This window comes from Pristiophorus japonicus, chromosome 11 (genome assembly GCF_044704955.1).
Source record: "Pristiophorus japonicus isolate sPriJap1 chromosome 11, sPriJap1.hap1, whole genome shotgun sequence".
Taxonomy (NCBI): Eukaryota; Metazoa; Chordata; class Chondrichthyes; family Pristiophoridae; genus Pristiophorus; species Pristiophorus japonicus.
Genome location: NC_091987.1, coordinates 105,605,998 through 105,627,891, shown reverse-complemented (window position 1 = coordinate 105,627,891; position 21,894 = coordinate 105,605,998). Strand labels below are relative to the sequence as shown.

The following is a 21,894-nucleotide window of genomic DNA, read 5'->3' as shown; positions in this document are numbered from 1 at the left end:
AATCCGTGCCTTTCTAAATGCAGATTTATCCTGTCCTTCAGGAATTTTTCCAATAATTTTCCCACCTCTGAGGTTAGGCTGACAGGCCTGTGATTACTCAGCCTACCCCTTTTTCCCTTCTTAAACAAGGGTACCACATTAGCAGTCGTTCAGTCCTCTGGCACCATGCCTGATTCCAAAAAGGACTGGAAAATGATGGTCAAGATCTCTGCTATTTCCTCTTTTGCTTCGCTCAACAGCCTGGGATGCATTTCATCCGGGCCTGGGGAATTATCCACTTTCAAAGCCGCTAAAACCTTTACTACCTCCTCTCTCACTATGTTTATTTCATCCAGAATTTCACACTCCTCCTCCTCGATAGCACTATCTGCATTGCCCCTTTCCTTTGTGAAAACAGATGCAAAGTATTCATTAAGAACCATACCAACATCTTCTGCCTCCACACATAGATTACCCTCATGGTCCATAATAGGCCCTACCCTTTCTTTATTTATCCTTTTGCTCTTAATATATTTATAGAACATCTTTGTGTTGTCCTTGATTTTACTTGCCAAAAAATTTTAATTCTCTCTTAACATTCCTAATATCTTTTTTAATTTTACCTCTGAGCTTTCCTCCAGAGATTCTACTGTATTTAGCCGTCGGTATATGACATAAGCTTCCCTTTTTTTCTTTATCCTCCCTTGTAAGTCCCTGGACATCCAGGGGGCTCTAGAATTGTTATTCCCACCCTTTTTCTTTAAGGGCACATGTTTGGCCTGAGCCCTCCAGATCTCCTTCTTGAATGCCTCCCACTGTTCCGACACTGATTTACCTTCAAGTCGTTGTTTCCAGTCCACTGTGGCCAAACCATTCCTTAACTTAGCAAAGTTAGCTTTTCCCCAATTTGGTACTTTTATTCATGGTCTATCCTTGTCCTTATCCATAACTACCTTGAATCTGACTGAATTATGGTTACTAGCACCCAAGTGCTTGACAACTGATATCCCTTCCATCTGCCCAGCTTCATTCCACAAAACGAAATCCAGAACCGCTCCCTCCCATGTTGGGCTTGTTACATACTGACTAAAAAAGTTCTCTTGAATGCATTTTAAAAATTCCACACTCTCTATATCTTTCACACTATATTTGTCCCAATCAATATTAGGACATTTGAAATCCCCTACCATTACTGCCCAATGGTTTTTGGACTTCATAGAAATGTGCCGACATATTTGCTCTTCTATCTCTCTCCCATTGTTTGGGGGTCTATAATACATGCCCAGCAGTGTGATCGCCCCTTTTTTATTTTTCAGTTCAACCCATATGGCCTAATTTGATGATCCCTCTAACATATTATCCCTCCTCACAGCTGTAATAGTTTCTTTAATCAATGCCGCGACTCCTCCCATCCCCTTTTTACCCACTCTCTGTCCTGTCTAAAAATCCTGTAACCAGGAATATTGAGCTGCCAAACCTGCCCCTCTTTCAGCCATGCCTCTGTAATAGCTATAATGTCATACTCTCAAGTGTCTACCTGTGCTCTCAGCTCATCTGCCTTATTCGCTATACTCCTTGCATTGATGCATATACCATTTAGCACAGGAAGACCTCCTTGATTACTACTTACTGACCCTTGTTTCCTCTGTCTTACAGATTCACTTTCTACATTCTTGCTTTACTTCCTTTCCTATTGATTTTTTTCTCAGGTTCCCATCCCCTTGCTGAGCTAGGTTAAACTCTCCCCAACAGCATTAGCAAAACTCCCTGCAAGGATATTGGTCCCAGCGCTGTTGAGGCGCAACCTGTCTGGTTTGTACAGGTCCGATCTCCCCCAGAAGTGGTCCCAATGCCTCAGGAATTTAAAGCCCTCCCTCCTACATTAACTCTCCAGACATGCATTCATCCTCGCTATCCTTCTATTCTTGTACTCATTAGCACGTGGCACCGGTAGTAACCCAGAGGTTACTACCTTTGAGGTCCTACCCTTTAATTTTTCTCCTAGCTCCCTAAATTCTGCCTGCAGGACTTCATCCCTCTTTCTACCTATGTCATTGGTCCCGATATGGACCATGACCTCTAGCTGTTCACCCTCTCCCTCCAGAATGCCCTGCATCCGCTCTGTGGCATCCTTGACCAGGGAGGCACCATACCATCCTGGAATCACGTCTACGGCCACAGAAACGCCTCTCTAGTCCCCTAACTATTGAATGCCCTACCACTACAGCTCTTTTATTCTTCGTCCCTCCCCCCGTGCAGCTGAGCCACCCGTGGTGCCTTCACTTGGCTCTGGCAGCACTCCCCAGAGGCACCATCGTCCTCACTGGTGCTCAGAAGAGAATATCGTTTGGAAAGCAAAATGGACTCAGTGGGGGACTCCTGCACTACCTGCCTAGCATTCTTCCTCCTTCTGATGGTCACCCAATTCCCCTCTACCTGCATGCTTTTAAGCTGCGGGGTGACCACCTCCTGAAACGTGCTAACCACGTAGTTCTCAGCCTCGTGGATGCACCATAGTGACTGCACCCACTGTTCAAGCTCCAAAACACGGAGCTCGAGTAGTTGAAGCTGGAGACACCTTTTGCACTAATGGTTGTCTCGGCCGCGCGAAGCATCCAGGACTTCCCACATGCCGCAGGACATACACTCCACAGGACTGAACTCCCCTGCCATCCCTCTAATTAAACTTATCTGTTATAAAAGAGAGAGAGAGAGATACTTACCAATCAACCAGCCAATCACATACCTGCCCGGTAGACGGCTGTGAGCTCCTTGCCAGAAGTGAACTCCTCGCCGACCTCCAGGCCTCCTGCTCCTCGGACTCCTGAACTCCCAAACTTTTGGACCCCTGAACTCTCGGACTTCTGACCTCCCGATTCTCGGACTCCCCGACTCTCGGATTCCTGAACTCTCGGACTCCTGACCTCTCGTCTCTCAGACTCCCGAACTCTCAGACTCCCTAACTCTCGGACTTCTGAACTCTCGGACTCCCGAACTCTCGGACTTCTGACCTCCCGACTCTCAGACTCCCGAACTCTCGGACTCCCGAACTCTCGGACTTCTGACCTTCCGACTCTCAGACGCCCGAACTCTCAGACTCCCGAACACTTGGACTCCAGAACTCTCAGACTCCTGAACTCTCGGACTTCTGACCTCCCGACTCTCAGACTCCCGAACTCACTGCTCTAAGGAGAATAACCCCAGCTTCTCCAGTCTATCCCTGTAACTGAAGTCCCGTATCCCTGGAACCATTCTTGTAAATCTTTTCTGCACCCTCTCTAAGACCTTCACATCCTTCCGAAGATGTGATGCCCAAAATTGGATACAATACTGCAATTGTAGCCAAACCATTGTTTTATAAGGTTAATCAAAACCTCCTTGCTTTTGTACTCTATGTCTCTATTTATGAAGCTTTCTCAACCTGCCCTGTCACCTTCATATGATGTGTACATATATAATCTTAGGTCTCTCTATTCCTGCACCCCCTTTAGAATTGTACCCTTCAGTTTATATTGTCTTTCCTTGTTCTTCCTACTAAAATGTATCACGTCGCACTTCTCTGTGTTAAATTTCATCCGCCAAGTGTCCACCCATTCCACTAGCCTGTCTATGTCCTCACTATCTTCCTCACTGTTCACTACACTTCCAAGTTTTGTGTCAGCTGTAAATTTTGAAATTGTGCCCTGTACACCCAAGTCCAAGTCATTAATATATATCAAGAAAAGCAGTGGTCCTAATAGCGACCACTGGGGAACACCACTTCCTCCAGTCCGAAAAACCTCTGTTCACCACTATTCTCTGTTTCCTGTCACTTAACCAATTTACTATCCATGCTGCTACTGTCTCTTTTCCATGGGCTTCACATGCACATGTATTTTATAGGTAAACACAGATTTTTACCATTTTCCGACAGACAGGTCAGCTCCTCATCACCTGGATACCCAAACGGATAGTAAAGCAGGAAGAACAGACTGGAATGCTGGTGCAGGGTAAAGAAGAGAAAGTTTCACAGAAGGAATAGTTTCAGTTTCCTATTGGAATGAAAGAGAAGAAAAAAAGAGTTGAGTGGCTTTTCGAATCAAGGCAGAGCGATAGCAAGAGAACACAGAGAAATGAGCATTGCCTCAGCAAGGAAGAGGCAGAGCTGGTCAGCTTATCAAACTTCAACCAGTTGATTGCCACTCACTGAGCAACACTACACCTTGATTAGCATAGTCCACAGCATCATAGAATCATACAGCATAGAAGGTTCATTCAGAAAGCCATTCGGCCCATCGTGCCTGTGCCGGCTCTTTGGAAGAGATAGCCAATTAATCCCACTTCCCCACTCCTCCCCTGCAAATTTTCCTTCTCTAGTATTTATCCAATTCCCTTTTGAAAGTTACAATTGAATCTGCTTCCACCGCCCTTTCAGGCAGCGCGTTCCAGATCACAACAATTCGCTGCGTTTAAAAAAATCTCCTTATCTCTTCTCTGGTTCTTTTGCCAAGTATCTTAAATCACGTCCCCTGGTTACCGACCCTCCTGTCATTGGAAACAGTTTACTTAATCAAAATCCTTCACAATTTTGAATGTAAAAATAAGATTCATCGCTCTCCAAAAATGTACCGTTAAAGTTTTTGATAATAATTTACTTTTGTGGCTCTTTCTATGAAAAAGGAACACATTTCCACAAGTTTCCATTTGTCTGTTTTTCACATTAGAATCTGATTGAGCCAATTACTTGTGCTTGGCAAGAAATCAGTGGGGGTGTCTATCAAACTTGCCTTGAAAACAAGTTCATTTTACAGTTCCCTAATTTTGTAATAAATGTTATATATTTAAATTTTGATTTGCTTTTTCCCCCAACAGCATTTTATTAAAGCAATTTGTCCATCCTCCTCTTGACATGTACTCCCAGCTGTCAATGTCAGAGAACTGTCAGGGGTGAGATTTACGATCAGTCTGAGACAGATCACAACACCCACTTAAACACATGGAGCTGTGTTTATTTTTAAAAGTATACCAAATCACCTCTTTTTTTCCAACCAAAATGAGAGAGCCTCATGGTAAAGGAAGGAGTCGACAGATTTGAAACTGTAAACTTTGCACAAGCTGCTTGTCCTGGTGACATTTCGTACAGCAACTGGCTCTGCACACATTAAACATACTGCAGTGCACAATGGACGAAGTCAATTCTGATCAGTAGGATGCCAACTTTTGAATGGGGTGCCTGCAGGGCACAAGGATTGTCGTAAGGTGTCAATTGGCAGAGCTCAATCAATCTGATATTGGAGAGGTAGCCCATGAAACATCATTTGTTTCTGTATTATTAGCGGTGATTAGTTGTGTGGATTATTTTTTTGCTTGCTATCTTCTGCTTTATGCAAAAGGACAATAGATTAGAGCATCAGCTGCTGGATTCCTTTGTAAAGTTGGTTGTTTTGTGACTGTGTACATTTCACTGGGTAAATTCACTGATCCTACACACAAATGAAGCATGCATCAGGGAATCAGTGTTGTGGCCCTATCTCTCACCCATGTTCCCTTCATGCATGACTTCAATAAATAATGCCGGCACCTTAATGAAAATAGAAAAGACAAATTCCGCTGTAAAATAAAACAAACTTTTGCCATCCAATTTCTGTTATCGGCAATTTCGGACAGTCTGATCACAAAGCAGCCTATCCAATCACAACGTTTAAAATGTACTTGGATTTGCACTTGAAGTGGCATAACCTACAAGGCTACGGACCAAAAGCTGAAAAGTGGGATTACGTTAGATAGCTCTTTTTCAGCCGGCACAGAATAGGTTGAATGCCCTCCTTCTCTGCTGTAAATTTCTATGATTTCTATGAACCAGCCCTCAGTCTCACATCAATTTGATAATTGGGCAAGAAAATGGGTGCACGGACTTGACTATACTGAAAACAATGGCCACAGCTGTCCCTGCTTACCTGCAGACAATACCCTCGCCCATGCAGAGACTGAGTGCAGCATCAGAACCAATCGACTACAGAAGAGGTGAAGCAGGGGTTGTGATTGGCAATTTTTTTGCCCATCTGTCAGCTCAGGGGACTACCCACAGAATTAACAGCTGGGGCATGGTTTATTCAACAAACCCACTGTCCTATTGCATGAGGTAAACAAACAAGAAAAATCTCCTTATGCAAAAATGGCCCAACCTAAGGAATCATTCCATACATTAAAGGCCTGAGTATATCAGCATTCCAGAATGCAAGGTTTTCACTCAGTGTCAGCATCAAGCACCCCAGTCCAGATCTACTGCAGCCAGTTGCAACTAATTTATCTCAAGTGCCGCTCCAGTCTCAGCGCGGCACTCCTTACTGCAGCAGTGGGACTTTCTATGTTCCATGTGGACTATTTTCACCTTGGACGGTAAACTGGAGGACCCCGCCCGTTGTAGAGCCCGCTCGATTTTTCGTTTCCATGGAAATGAATATCAGACCAGCGATGAAAATGATTCCCTTAACCCCATATCGTTATGGTCTCTTTGGCATGCCAATGTAATGTCACTTTGTGGACAGTTTATTGTGGTGGGTGCACGGGGAGTTGAGTTGAGACTGGCCCAAGCCTATTGCATGTCGGGTCTTTGCAGTTGACAAAGAAGACTTTCATTCCGACAGTCTGGACTAAATTTAAATAGATTGCACAGTGAAATGTACACTGCACCATTCTTCCATTCCCTGCTATTGACACTTTATAAATTAAACCATTGCAAAGAATTTTGGTTCACTTTAATATCATTTATTTTTCTCCATTTCTCTTTTTTTAGTTAAGAAAGAGAGTTAATAATGTCATTGGAGAACTGGTCAGCAAGCGCGGGAGAACCGAGAGTCGGTGTGAGAGAACTTGCACGCATTAATCGAGCTCTCGTCACACTATTAGACCCATTTGGTATTTATTGGTTAAATTATTGTTTAAACATGTCTTTCAGAAGAGATGTCAAATCAAGAATCATAACCACTGCTCCCATTTTTTTCAACAAATAGCAGCTTATAATCGTTCAGCTGTTGCCATTTGCACCTCCTCTAGATCCATCTTCTGTTTCTTTACTTGTCCATTACCATCCCCTTGTGGCCTTGCACCATCATTTAATCTTTTGTCATTTAATCTCTCCTGCCTTCCACCCTATCACAGATCTTCCTGTTTCTTCTTTCCTCCCCTTCCCCTACTTTCTTCCCCTTCCCCCTTTCCCTGCCTCTGAACTTGCTTAAAACCTGTAACATCTCTAACCGTTACCAGTTCTGATGGAAGGTCATTGTCCTGAAACGTTAACTCTGTTTCTCTCTCCACAGATGCTGCCTGACCTGCTGAGTATTTCCAGCATTTACTGCTGTTATTTCAGATTTCCAGCATCAACAGTCTTTAGTTTTATGTTAAACCAAGAGCCTCTGTCTGGTCAGGCGGACGGAATAGATCTCATGACACTTTTTTCGAATAACATGGTGTTCTCTCAGTATTTTGGTCAACATTCAACCTGCAACCAATGTCAGTAAAAACAGATTAACAGGCCATTCATCTCATTGCTGTTTGCAGGACCTTGCTGTGCACAAATTGGCTACCACATCTGCCGACAAAAATAACAGTAACTACACTTCAAAAGTAAACTTTTAGCTGTGAAGCAATTTCAGACATCCTAAATATGTGAAATGTGCTATATAAATGCATTCCTTTTCTTTATTAAAAATGAATGAGTAGTAGAATACAAATTTATATTACAGAGCCATTCGTTTCGTGCCAGGGATTGTTTTTTTTTGCAAGTACACAATGTGATGAAGTCAATGAAGTCAAAATGCATCATTGAGGAATGTGTGAGAGATGGAAATGTTATACTAACTCCAGATGAATGTTTGTTCCTCCCCCACTCATTCTATGATTCAAACCCAAATGTGTAGTCACTATGCCCCTACTTTTCAGAAGTCTCTCCCTAAACCACTTTGCTTTGCTGCCATGAAAGAGAACATTTGTAGATGTTCCTGTTCACAACCTAGGTGTCATATTTGACCCTGAAATGAGTTTTCGACCACATATCCGCAGCATAACTAAGACTGCCTACTTCCACCTCCATAACATCGCGCATCTCCGCCCTTGCCTCAGCTCATCTGCTGCTCAAGCCCTCATCCACGCCTTTGTTACCTCTAGACTTGACTATTCCCACACACTCCTGGCTGGCCTCCCACATTCTACCCTAAGTAAACTAGAGGTGATCCAAAACTCGGCTGCCCTTGTCCTAACTTGCACCAAGTCCCATTCACCCATCACCCCTGAGCTCACTGACCTACATTGGCTCCTAGTTAAGCAATGCCTCGATTTCAAAATTCTCATCCTTGTTTTCAAACCCCTCCATGGCCTCGCCCCTCCCTATCTCTGTAATCTCCTACAACCCCACAACCCCGCCAAGATGTCTGTGCCCCTCTAATTCTACCCTCCTGAGCATCCCTGATTATAACTGCTCAACCATTAATGGCCATGTTTTCTGTTGCCTAGGCCCCAAGCTCTGGAACTCCCTGCCTAAACTGCTCTGCCTCTAATATGTCCTTACTATACAGTACAAATGCACATGAGGCCCATACTTGAGAGAAGATCACTCTGTGACCAGTAACCTTTATTAGCCAGCACTGAAGTGAAGAAGGTGGGTGGAGCTTCCCCTTTTATACCTGAAAGTCCAGTTTAGGAGTGTCTCCCAAAGGTTCACCACCTAGTGGTCAGTGTTCTCACGGTGTACAACTTAAGTCAGCTTATACATGGGTTACAATGACAGTTGAATATATGACATCACCTCTCCCCCCCAAAGTCTTATTGGGATCACAGGTTAAGTCTCTCTGGTGGTTTACGCTCCCTTGTAGAGCGCCTGATTTGGGTTCCAGTTGTTGGGCGCTGGCCTGAGTGTCTGCTGTTTGCGGTGCCTCAGGCCTGTCCGGACTGCCCACAGTGACTGGGCTCTCCTCCACTTGGTTCTGGTATCCTGTGGTGGAGTGAACTCTACATCGTGTTCTTCCTCTGCTTCTTCGATGGGGTTGATGAACCTCCTTTTTGTTTGATCCACATGTTTGTGGCAGATTTGTCCATTGGTAAGTTTAACTACCAGAATCCTATTCCCCTCTTTAGCAATCACAGTGCCTGTGAGCCATTTGGGCCCTGCAACGTAGTTGAGGACAAAGACAGGGTCATTGACATCAATACATCGCGCCCTCGCATTTCCGTCATGGTGTTTACATTGTGACTGGCACCTGCTCTCAACAATTTCTTTCATGGTGGGGTGTATAAGGGATAACCTGGTTTTGAGCATCCTTTTCATTAGCAGCTCTGCGGGTGGAATCCCTGTGAGCAAGTGTGGTCGGGATCTATTAGCCAACAGGAGGCGTGATAAGCGGCTTTGTAGGGAACCCCCTTCGATTCTGAGCATCCCCTGTTTGATTATCTGCACTGCTTGTTTCGCCTGGCCATTTGAGGCCGGCTTGAACGGTGCTATGCTGACATGGTTGATACCATTTCCTGCCATGTAGTCCTGGAATTCAATGCTTGTAAAGCACGGGCCATTGTCGCTGACCAAGACGTCCGGTAGACCATGGGCGGCGAATATTGCCCATAGACTTTTTACCGTGGCAGAGGATATGCTTGAATTGAGAATGTCACACTCGATCCATTTGGAGTAGGTGTCTACTACAACCAAAAACATTTTTCCCATGAAAGGACCTGCGTAGCCCACATGGTTGCGTGACCATGGCTTGGCGGGCCAGGACCAGGGGCTAAGGGAGACTTCCCTGGGCGCATTGCCCAGCTGGGCACACGTGTTGCACCTGCGAACACAAAGTTCCAGGTCTGCATCTATCCCTGGCCACCAAATGTGTGACCTGGCAATTGCCTTCATCATAACAATGCCCGGGTGCTCATTGTGGAGTTCTCGGATGAACACCTCTCTGCCCATCTGGTGCATGACTACTCGGTTTCCCCATAATGGACAATCGGCCTGAATCGAGAGTTCATCATTGCGCCTGTGAAATGGTTTAACTTCCTCAGGGCATGTCCCGTACATGGCTGCCCAGTCCCCATCAGGACACATTTCTTGACTAAAGACAGTAGCGGGTCTCTATTTGTCCAGACTTTGATCTGACGAGCTGTCACGGGTGAGTCTTCACTTTCAAAAGCTTCAACAGCCATGACCATCTCAGCAGCATGCTCGGTTGCCCCCTCGGTGGTGGCTAGTGGGAGCCTGCTAAGTGCATCGGCGCAGTTTTCAGTGCCCGGTCTGTGCCGAATTGTATAGTCATAGGCGGCTAACATGAGTGCCCACCTCTATATGTGGGCCGATGCATTTGCATTTATGGCCTTGTTGTCGTGCAAAAGGGACGTTAGGGGTTTGTGATCTGTCTCCAGCTCAAATTTCCTGCCAAACAGGTACTGGTGCATTTTTTTTACTGCTTATACACATGCAAGCGCTTCCTTTTCTACCATCCATAGCCCCTTTCTGCCTGGGACAGACTTCTGGAGGCATAAACTACCGGCTGTAACTGACCATTTGCATTAACATGCTGCAACACACACCCGACTCCATAGGATGACGTATCACACGTTAAAACAAGTTTCTTACATGGGTCATATAGCGTTCAGATTGTTGGAGCATAACAAATTGCGGCTCTATCAAAAGCCCTTTCCTGGCTCCCCCCACCAGACCCATTCGCGACCTTTGTGTAGGAGCACGTGTAGCAGCTCTAACAACGTGCTCAATTTGGGAAGAAAGTTACCAAATAGAACCTCAGGAATGAACGCAGCTCCGTCGAGTTAGAGGGTCTGGGTGCTCTCTGGATTGCTTCTGTTTTGGATGCAGTAGGTCTGATCCCGTCTGCTGCTACCCTCATCCCCAGGAGTTCGACCTCTGGAGCTAGGAAGACACACTTCGCCTTTTCCAGTTGCAGACCTACCCGGTCCAGTCTGCGTAGCACCTCCTCCAGGTTGTGGAGGTGTTCTTCAGTATCGCAACCCGTGATGAGGATGTCGTCTTGAAAAACCACCGTCCTTGGAATCGACTTGAGGAGGCTTTCACGTTTCGTTGAAAGATCGCGGCGGCCGAGCGAATCCCGAATGGACATCTGTTGTACTCAAACAACCCCTTGTGTGTCGTGATGGTTGTCAGCTTCTTCGACTCACTCGCCAGCTCCTGGATCATGTAAGCTGAGGTCAGGTCCAATTTTGAAAAACGTTTGCCACCGGATAGTATCGCAAAGAGGTCCTCCGCTCTTAGTAGCGGGTACTGGTCTTGGAGTGACACCCGATTGATGGTGGCCTTGTAATCGCCACATATCCTGACCGACCCATCCGCCTTGAGCACCGGCACGATCGGGCTCGCCCAGACATTGAATTCGACTGGTGAGATGATGCCTTCCCTCAGTAGGCGGTCCAATTCGCCTTCTATCTTTTCCCTCATCACGTACGGCACTGCTCTGGCCTTGTGGTGTACTGGCCTGGCGGCCGGGTTTATGTGAATCACTACCTTGGTCCCCATGAAGATGCCAATTCTGGGTTGAAATAGTGAGTCAAATTTGTCCAGGACCTGTGAGCATGATATTCGCTCCACAGAAGAAATTGCATTGACATTGCCCCATTTCCAGTTCATGACAGCAAGCCAACTCCTCCCCAGCAGTGCGGGACCATCCTCCGGGACAATCCAGAGTGGCAACCTGTTCTCCGAATCTTTGTGGGTCACGACTACCGTGGCGCTGCCTAGCACCGGAATGATCCCCTTTGTATATGTCCATAGCTGTGCGTCAATCCGCAATAATTTTGGCCTCCTGGCCTTGGACGCCCACAACCTTTTGAACTGTTTGATACTCATCAGGAACTGGCTGGCCCCTGTGTCTAGCTCCATTGATACTGGGATGCATTTTCATCGTTATCAGTGGCGTCCTGGTGTATAAACTGTATATGTGCTCCACATGAACTCGCTGAACTTCAGCTTCCAGCGATTTCCCCCAGTGTCCATTTGGCCTCATGGGGCTTAGATCGGTCCCGTCCTCCTCGTACATCAACCTGGCTGCAGGCTTCCTGCACATACGTGCCAAGTGACCGCTGACGTTGCAATTTCTGCAGATATATTGCTGATACCTGCAAGCTCTGGCTGGGTATTTGCCTCCACACCTCCAACATGAGCCGTTGTTGGAAACAAAAGGTCCATTACCACTCGATCGTCTCTGACTGTCTCTGTAACTGTCCTTAAGCGCATCATTGACAAATATTGATGGCCCCATTACTGGCCGCATTGTCCCTTGCGATGGCATGAATCGCCGTTCAGCTCGCCATTGTCTCTGTTGAATTCCCCCTTTGGGTTCGACTACCTGCATGTCCGATTGCCCCTGTCTGCCTGGAGAACTGTGTGCTGCGTTAACAATGTTGACTCCCTGTCCATTTGCTGCATTTAAACCATGATTTTTGTTAAACATCATTCTGGTCTCTTCCTCCCCTGAGATAAATGTCTGGGCCTCAAAGCCACCGTTTCCAGGGTCAAGTCTTTGGTCTCAATCAGTTTCCTGAAAACCCCAGCGTGCCCAATGCCCTCAATAAAAAAGTCTCGCAGCATCTCCGCTCTGCATGCATCTGGGAACTTACATAGGCTCGCCAGTCGCCGGAGGTCTGCCACGAAGTCTGGAACGCTTTGTCCTTCTCGCCGCCGGTGCGTGTAAAACTGGTGTCTCGCCATGTGCATGCTGCTCACCGGTTTAAAGTGTTCCCCGATCAACTTACTGAGCTCTTCAAAAGTCTTGTCCGCCGGCTTCTCTGGCACTAGAAGGTCCTTCATCAGGGAGTACGTCCTGGATCCACAAACCGTCAGGAGATGAGCCCTGCGTTTGTCGGCCGAATCCTGTCCCAACCATTCCTTAGTGACGAAACTTTGCTGTAGTCTCTCAATAAAATCGTCCCGATCATCACCAACACAGTACCTCTCGTCTGTGTGCTGCTAGTGGCCATGCTCGCGTGGTTTAAATCCCAGTTTCTCGTCGCCCATAATATTTCCTTACTATACAGTACAAATGCACATGAGGTCCATTCTTGAGAGAAGGTCTCTCTGTGACCAGTAACCTTTATCAGCCAGCACTGAAGTGAAGAAGGTGGGTGGAGCTTCCCTTTTTATACCTGAAAGTCCAGGTTAGGAGTGTCTCCCACAAGTTCACCACCTAGTGGTCAGTGTTCTCACGGTGTACAACTTCGGTCAGTTTATACATGGGTTACAATGACAGTTGAATACATGACAGCCTCTCTACCTCTCTTTCCTCCTTCAAGACGCTCCTTAAAACATACCTCCACCTGCGCTAATTTCTACTTATGCCACTCGGTGCCAAATTTTTATCGCATAATACTCCTGTGAAGCGCCTTGGGACATTTCACCATGTTAAAGGCGCTATATAAATATAAGTTGTTCTTGTTCCTTTATTTCAGTATATGTTCCATTTTGTGCACAGCATCAGTGGGTGGCTTGCAGCCCAATCCTATCACTGCATCTAAAAGTCTCCCCTTAAAAGAAATGTACTGCTGACACGAGCTGGACAGTTTGCCCAAACTAAATTCAATATCTGGTCATTTCAAATATCAATCATCAAATTCAGATCTATAATGCATTAAATATCCCTTCAAAAGCCTCCTTAAAAACCCTTCGCTGCCAGCATGTCTTTGGTCTGCCTTAAATCTCATTTTTTCCTATTCAGTGTCCACTGTTTTTCACTTTGTTAAACTCATTGACACATTTGTATTATGCAGGGAGCACTACATAAATCCAAGTGGTTGCATCATCTGCAGGGTGACATCATTGCAGTGGAAGTGATATGGCTCTTCTGGCTATGAAAAATATTTGCCAGATATTTCTTCAAGATGTCACCCCGTTAAAGCTGATCACGATTCATTTCATACTTTAAAGGATTAGAGGCGATGAAGCTCACTCTTTCGCTTTCACCCATACATAATAATAAACAATTTCCTTTATTACCTTGTGTTTTCTAAACACTGTGTAGACAGAATTCTGATAACCTTCCAGCGATCACAAGGGAGTAATCTAATTAAAGGTTTAAATGAATCTTGAACTATGATTCTCCATCTGAACTTCAAAGGTGGGTTTCTGCCTTGAAATCATTCCAGGGCTTCTTTTACAACTTTTTTATTATTCACTATTCCCCTCTCCTGAAGGTGTTGATATAAATGCTGGGTTCCTGTTCCACAGGCACTGAGCAGCCTCCAATATCAAACCTAACTGGACATTTTCCAATCATGAGTCTGGACAATATGTCCTGGTTGCCTCGTCAACCAGATGAGATAACATTGATTTTCTCCCCTTGCTACACTCACATAAATATACTTTCCTGTGGGATGACAATCAAAAGCCGGAACTCGAGCTGATGTTTGACCCCACCCCCCCAACCTGTCCAGAGATGCAGAAGCCATTTACCGCCACCCCAACTGAGATCAGATAACTCAGCAAAGACTGGAATTTGACCATGGACTTTCCTAGTCTGCAGGATTCGGGAGCGCGGGAGTTCTGGGTTTGTATTTTATGCTGATGGCAGCTGTCAGTGTCACTGAGAGCATGAGAAACATAGTACGCACTAGACTCCAACTCATCCAAAACTCTGCTGCCTGCATCCTATCCCACAGAATATCCTTTCAACTATCATCCTTCCCTGGTTCCTTGATTTCAAAATCTTAATTCCCAGCTACAAATCCCTCCATCGCTTTTCTCCTCCCTATCACTGCACCTTCTCTTGCTCACACCCTCTCCTCCCCATCACTGCAACCTCCCCTGCTCACACCCTCTGCTCCCTATCACTGCAAGCTCCCCTGCTCACACCCTCTGCTCCCTATCACTGCACCTTCTCTTGCTCACACCCTCTGCTCCATCACTACAACCTCTTCCTGCTCACACCCTCTCCTCCCTATCACTGTAACCTTCTCTTGCTCATATTCTCTGCTCTTCCAAATACTCTCCATTGAGTATTTCCCCCTTCTTCCATCAGTGGCAGAACCATCAGCCATTTTTCCCCCATGCAACAGGACTCTCTCCCTAAACCCCCTTCTCTTGCTGCATCCCACCCTGCCTTCAAAAGCCTCCTTAAGACTGAGCTCATCAAAGATGTCGTCAGCCACTTCCCTAATTTCCCTCCTACTAAAGTCTTTTCCTGGCTGTGAAGTGCCTTGCGACACTTTGCTTTGCTAAAGGTGCTATATAAATATAAGTTGTTGCTGTTGTGATGACCACTGGGAAATTCAGCGTCAAGTCCACTCGATATATTTGGAAAATAATGAATGGATAGAAATAAATGATTAGCAGGCAGTAATCTCAGCAAGAGATTGAGATGGTATGAGAAAAAATTCTGGTCTTTCTTCTCTTTATTATGGATTTGCATGTATCCGGGGCAGATGGGAGGAGTCTCCTCCATAAGCAGTAAAACCAGAGTAGGTCAATTGGGCCAAGGTGCACAGCACCAAACCACCCAATGGTGGCAAGAAATTGCTCTTTCACTCAGAGAAGTCGCAGGGAAAATGGCTAATGATGTTCTGCTGTGGAAATGGCATTGTTTCACTTGTTAATGTGATGAAGAAAGATTGTGAAGTGAATAAAATAGAGTGCAGCTGAACATCTGGGGCTGACACTCCACTCCAGTGCACCCTGCATTGTTGGAGGTGCTGTCCTTTGGATGAGGCATCAAAACAAAGGCCCATCTGCTTTATGGACGTGGCAGTAATCAGAGAAGAATTGTCCCATCGTCCTGGCCAACATTTCTTCCTTAACCAATACTATGTGAAAGCACATTGGCTGGTCACCCTCTCTACTTCACTTTGCATCTTTAAAATTCTACTCAAAGCCCACCTTTTCAAATAGATTTTTCATCACCTTTCCCAATAGCTCCTACCATGGCTTGACATCTATCCCCCATCTATTTCCAGTGCAAAGTGATGGGGAATGTTTTTAAGCCACTATAAAAATGAAAGCTGTTGTCATTGCTTCCATTTCTGCGATGTTGCCAATGACGATCGTCTGCCACATTTGCCGACACAAGGGCAGTCACTGCCTTTCAAAAAAAGTAATGAATTGTTTGAAGTGCTCTTTAATGTTATTATGTTAATATATCTCAAACATCAGATTAGCCTTTCACCATTGCACACCTATATACCTGCTGACTAACAGTGGTAAAATATATTGGCTCCAATTCCTTCAGCAATTCATGGAAGTCTTCTGACTACTTGCAACTTATTTCAAATTTGACAATCAAACCAGACAGACATACAGCATGATTGCATCCTGTTTAACCTCATCATTCAGTCCTTAATCCTAATTGCTGAATCAGCCTTAAATGAAGAATGTTTTTGCATGTGAATCTGAACTATTTCTTATAATATTATAATAATGTTAATTAAAATAATCATTATAGTATTTGAAGAAGTTTTATGATTATAAATAACACTTCTAGGCTGCTGCAAACTATTTGTCCAGTGTGCTCTGGGTTGCAGCAAGGCTTCATGGGAAATAACAATTGTGCTCCTCTATGTTAGTATTTCTTTGTGAATTGAGCATTTCACAATTTCATAACAGTTGAAAAGTCATGCCACAAGCTCCGGGCTACTGTTAGCCACAAATCCCAGGTACGTGAAATGGAAGGTGCTTGCTCTAATGCCGATCATGTTTGTAAATTTGAAAGATTTGCAAATGTCAGAATTGTACTAATCAGCAAGGGAGACAAGATTCAGCATAGATTTTCTTAGGTTTTTTCCCCAACCTTAAATTATTCAACTCAGAGAAAAATATTTTCAGGGCATGGACGCAGCCAAGTATTGTGAGGTGCAATCGGATTGGCTGCAGACTCAAGCCCCAGAGAGTTTGATGTGATAAACCCTTTGTTTATTCTGTTTGATACAAAATATAACAGTAAGTGCATGTATAAAAAAATGGGGGATTGTTCAGAGAAAAGGTTATCATCATCAAAATAAGGTTTGAAATATTAATCTCACTCCCTGCCCATGAAAAAAGTTTAATTATTCTGTGGCAAAAGTTGAGCATTTTGACACTAAAATTCCAAATATATGCAAGATGTTTATTACTTTTTGGTGCTTTCTGGATGAGCTTCCATTTCAGGCTCCTAATATCAGTGCGAACCCGACCGGTATAATCATAGAATTGTACAGCACAGAGGGAGGCCATTCAGTCCATCCTATCTGCGCTGGCTCTTTGAAACAGCTATCCAATTTGTCCCACTCTCCCGCTCTTTCTGCAATTATTTCCTTTCAATCCAACAGAAAAACCCTCAGTACCCCTCGTGCCCCAACGTAACTCTTTTCAATTTCACACACCAGCCTTCCTTTTTGCCTCTCTAGGTAAGACTGCCAGTTTAAAGCCAAATTAAAAGCAATTTTATGTTGTAGACCCATGCCCACAAGGTGAGACTGACCAAACACATTTTTGTAGGACCTCTATACTCAGCAGTTAGAGAAGACTTTCATCACATCAGACACGGTTGGATTCAAATACAGGTCCCAGAAGTGAAAGGCAAGCATCTAATTCTATAATTCTAGATACTTCTTACCTGGTACATAAGAACATAAAAACATAAGAAATAGGAGCAGGAGTAGGCCATTTGGCCCCTCGAGTCTGCTCTGCCATTTAATAAGATCATGGCTGATCTGAGTACATGGTGTCAAAGTTGAGTTTTCAATTAAAGTGCCTGCATGAGATCATTACCTGGATCCATTGACCTGGTTCGGGTTGTACTCCATCTTGATGGTCACTCTGGCCGGGGGCTGTTGCAACCACTCCTGCTGAGGAACCCGTGGGCTAATCTTTGAGGTCTGTCCATAATCACTTGATGAAGAAGCTGTCATTTCCGTTTTCGGTAGGTGCGGTGTTCCGTAGGCACACTCAAATAAGGACTGGTCTTCACTGACTACTGATAGTGCTTCCTGTGGGAAACAAAGATATGTAGGTCAAATCTGACCATCTCCTTTCAGACTTCAATCTGTGACTAAACTGTTCAACCATCATTTTCTTGCTTCGTTTACTAAGGGTGCACTTCAAAATTTGCCATTTCGGATATGTTAGTCCTTTCATACTAACGCTAATTTAAAGGTTCATCATCTTCGTGCAAACTTGTTTCTTTAGTCAGTGAAGAAAGGCAGAAGAGCCATGGATTAAAGGACACTCCTCATAATTCAAAGCCACGTCATTGAAATTATCTGATATTTTAATTTTGTACAGCAAAATGGAAATTTAGTGCTGTGTTACTTCCATTGTTTAATTCAATTCATTGGGTAACTCAATTTTTTTCGTGCAAAGTTATTATCAGTATTAAATTGTATTTTCATTTGTTAATTGGCTGTAATGATATAGAATTAGCATTTATAGCGTTCCTTTGCTACAGTAAGTATTCATGGTTATGTCAGTTTGAATGTGCAATTTAGAGACATTCCCTTAATAATCAATTTTTCAGCGACGGTGTTCTGCTTCTAATTTCCCCTTCTTCCCCACCATGCACTCTGTCTGCTCCAGGAGCTAAACTAAGAGTTGTGTGGCAGTAATCTCAATGAACTTGCTCACTGATTTTTCTCCGTCATCTCTGCTTTTCCCAAAGATAGCTCAGTTGAGTTCAGAAACTCGCTATGTTTGGCATCATTGCAGCCCACATCCTACTATTCTATTGCGCTATATACAAGATGGGAAACATGTACTATTGCACTATATATATCAGGAGAGAAAAATCGGGGAAGTCAATCTAGACTCTAGACACCTTTTAGAGACCAGGAACAGTGTGGCATTTGACATGAGCTAGGGTGTGGTCTCCTTGTCACTCTCCAAGTCTGAGGAATGGTGTGTGGCATGAGGGTAGGGAGGTAGCTAAGGAGCAGGAGAAAGAAACATAAGAAAAACTCTTTGATAACCTCCCCTGTCTCCCATAAACATGTGGTAAGGCCCATTGGAGAATGTTAGCAATCACTATTAGTTCAGGATTAGATATCGCCTTCTTGCTCAGCCAGCAACACCAACAGGAAATTATCTGTAAAATTATAATACACAATAAAACAAAAGAAAATGGGAGTGCATTGCCTTATTACCTGTTTCTGTAAATTATATGTTTTATAGCAGTAAATAGCACTTCATTTTAAGAAATGTAAAGTGATATATATATATATTGGTGCTAATTTAACAAATCTGATTATACAATGAAGGATGCATCATGAAATACAGTGTAGTAACAGAACAATCATTAAAAGTATCATTCGGGCAATAGATTTGATCCCAGAGCATTTTCATAGGTTGCTAGACGTTCTACGTGAAACTATAGTACTTCGCCACAGAAATTGCACTACATACATTAAGCGTGAATATTGGTCGGATTGGTCATGGGAAGTCACCATGTGACAAACCACTGGCCCTATTAGTCATATTACGCATGTCAGCTTTTGCAAACATAAATAGAATGCTAGGTGTTAGCCTTGCTCAGTGAGAAGGTTGTAAATTCAAGCCCCACTCCAAAGACTTGAGAAAATAACTGTCGGAGACGCCGTCTTTTGGATGAGACGTTAAACCGAGACCCTGTCTGCCATCATTAACCTTTTATCAACAACAAAATAAACAGATTAACTAGTCATTTATCATATTTTTGTTTGAGGACTGAGCTATGCACAAATTATGTTGCCTGCATAACAACAGTGACTACACTTCAAAAATACTTCATTGGCTGTAAAGAGCTCTAGAACATCCTGAGGACATGAATCTTGCCAAATAATTGTGAGTTCTTTCTTTCTTTCTTATTTTGGTTTGAGACTATTTGCTGGTAAATCAAATATCCAGATCCCAAATAGTTGCTGATTGGCTGCAGTTTTGCTGCATATTTTGCATTGTTCTGGCTCCAAACCCACAGCATGGTGACACAGAATACAGCACATATTTACTCCTCAAGTTAATCGGACTTTTGAATAACAGGAGGGAAATAGATGGAAAATGTTTTGAGAATTTCTAGGTGCAAAACCTCAGAGAAGTAGGGAAAGTAATAAAAAGAAAGCTCTGGAAATCTTGAGTTAAACATAACTTAGAAATTCACTGTCTTTGTCTCTGAGGAAGGAAAATAACCAAAATAATAGCATATGATTGATATGGTGATGACAGGAAGAGCTTGCAATGTACTGTTGTTTTTATGACCCAGCACTGTGCTTCTGTGCAAATTATACTACATCCTTGTATTGTGGAAACATGGAAAAAAATGTTTTCCAAACATTTTTCAACAAAAGTTGAAAACAACTTAGAATTGTTTAACATGCAATGACCCAACAGGGAGAAATCTGGAATAAAAAAGCTAGTATCAGTAATGGTGACCATAAAACTACTGGATTGTAGCAAAAACCCATCTGGTTCACTAATGTCCTTTAATGAAGGAAATCTGACGCCCTGACCTGGTCTGGCCTATATATGACTCCAGGCTCACGGCAATGTGGTTGACTCTGAACTGTCCTCTGATAAGGCCTAACAAGCCACATAGTTGTATTTCGAGGACAATTACGGATGGGCGATAAATGCTGCCCTTGCCAACGATGTCCACATCCTGTGAATGAATTTTTAAAAAGGCAGACTAATAACGTGCTTTTGACGTATTCTAAAAGCAATTGTCAGATTCCTCAGTCCAACAGTTTGGTGTCAGGGTAGGAGAGAATTGATAGTGATATCCATGCAAGTCTTATCCATGAACTTATGGTGACAGAGAATGTAGAACACAACGGTGGAGTGTCTACCGAGACTGAGCACTTTTTTGCATTCATACATTCTTGTACATGACACGCTCTCATTCTGCATCAGTAAACTGCTAAGTTAAATATTTATTTCTGCTCTAAAAGAGTGTGAAACATTACACTTAATTCCCACCTCGTTTTCAACAAGTAGGCTGGGATGGAAAATCTGTTGTGGAACATTGTTTACCAAATTCAACAGCCAACCTGTGGCCAAGTTCATTCAAGCTGCCTGTTCTTTCCATCAGTGTTCCTATTAACAATAAAACAGCAAGATCCCCCACTGTGAAAGAGAACAGACCAGTATTATGAATCATGCTCTTTTATATGGCTATTCTTTCTGGAGTTAAATTGCAGGACACTGATATTGGAAGTGAGGTTAAGCTATTTTTCTACTGTGGAAATTTGAAACATATTAACTTTTTGCTTTCATGTGAGTAAACGGAATGTAAGAATGCCACATTGGGTTGGCAACCATGGCTGAATGCATTGTACCCCAGTATGCCGTGTCCCTGAGTAATAGGGCACAGGTCTGAATGATGTGGAATATACTATCAGGGAGGTGCTGAGCAAAGGTCAAGTACTCCCTCAAAGGTAGGGATTGAGAACTGGAGGGAATCCCAGGCCAAGTTGATCTTGAGTGCCTTTTAGCAACTGCTTCAAGAGAAGCCCAGACACAAGCTTCTGAAGCTACCCTCTTGGCCAGGAGTGGTTACACAGCCTGTGGCAGCCTGTGGTAGAGAGGAAAACAATAAAATATTCATCAAATGACTCCTCAATTAGATTACTGACTATAATTTATAGGTAGTATACAGAATTTATATAGGCCAACAGTAATCAATGATAATCACTTGATCATTTTGTTTTCTTGCTTTCTTAAGTCACACGATCATTCTGGGTTTGATTGACAGGGCTCTGGGCCAATACCAGTAAAGGAAGCGATTCGATAGGTTTCAGGTTACATAGTAATACCTGTTGGTTCCCTCATAGCTCTGGCTCCAATCTCAGTATACTTAGAGCAGGTGTAAGCTACCTCCTCTTGCTTATCAAACAATCACATTACTCCACCAATGGCTGCCACTGTTTCCCACAATACCTAGCAAGATTAATTGGTCATTCAACTCATTTGTTGCTTGTAGAACTTTACTGTGACTATACTTC

General features: G+C 43.8%; 1 protein-coding gene across 6 annotated transcripts in view; it reads right to left on the bottom strand.

The window, feature by feature from the left end:
* The window catches only part of erg (ETS transcription factor ERG), a 349,104-nt gene that overhangs the window by 103,242 nt on the left and 223,968 nt on the right, over positions 1-21,894 (bottom strand). For all 6 annotated transcript variants that reach the window (XM_070893851.1, XM_070893852.1, XM_070893850.1 and 3 more), the window contains one exon: positions 17,699-17,916. In XM_070893851.1, the coding sequence (XP_070749952.1) occupies positions 17,699-17,916 (218 nt within the window). The remainder of the gene's footprint in view (positions 1-17,698; positions 17,917-21,894) is intronic.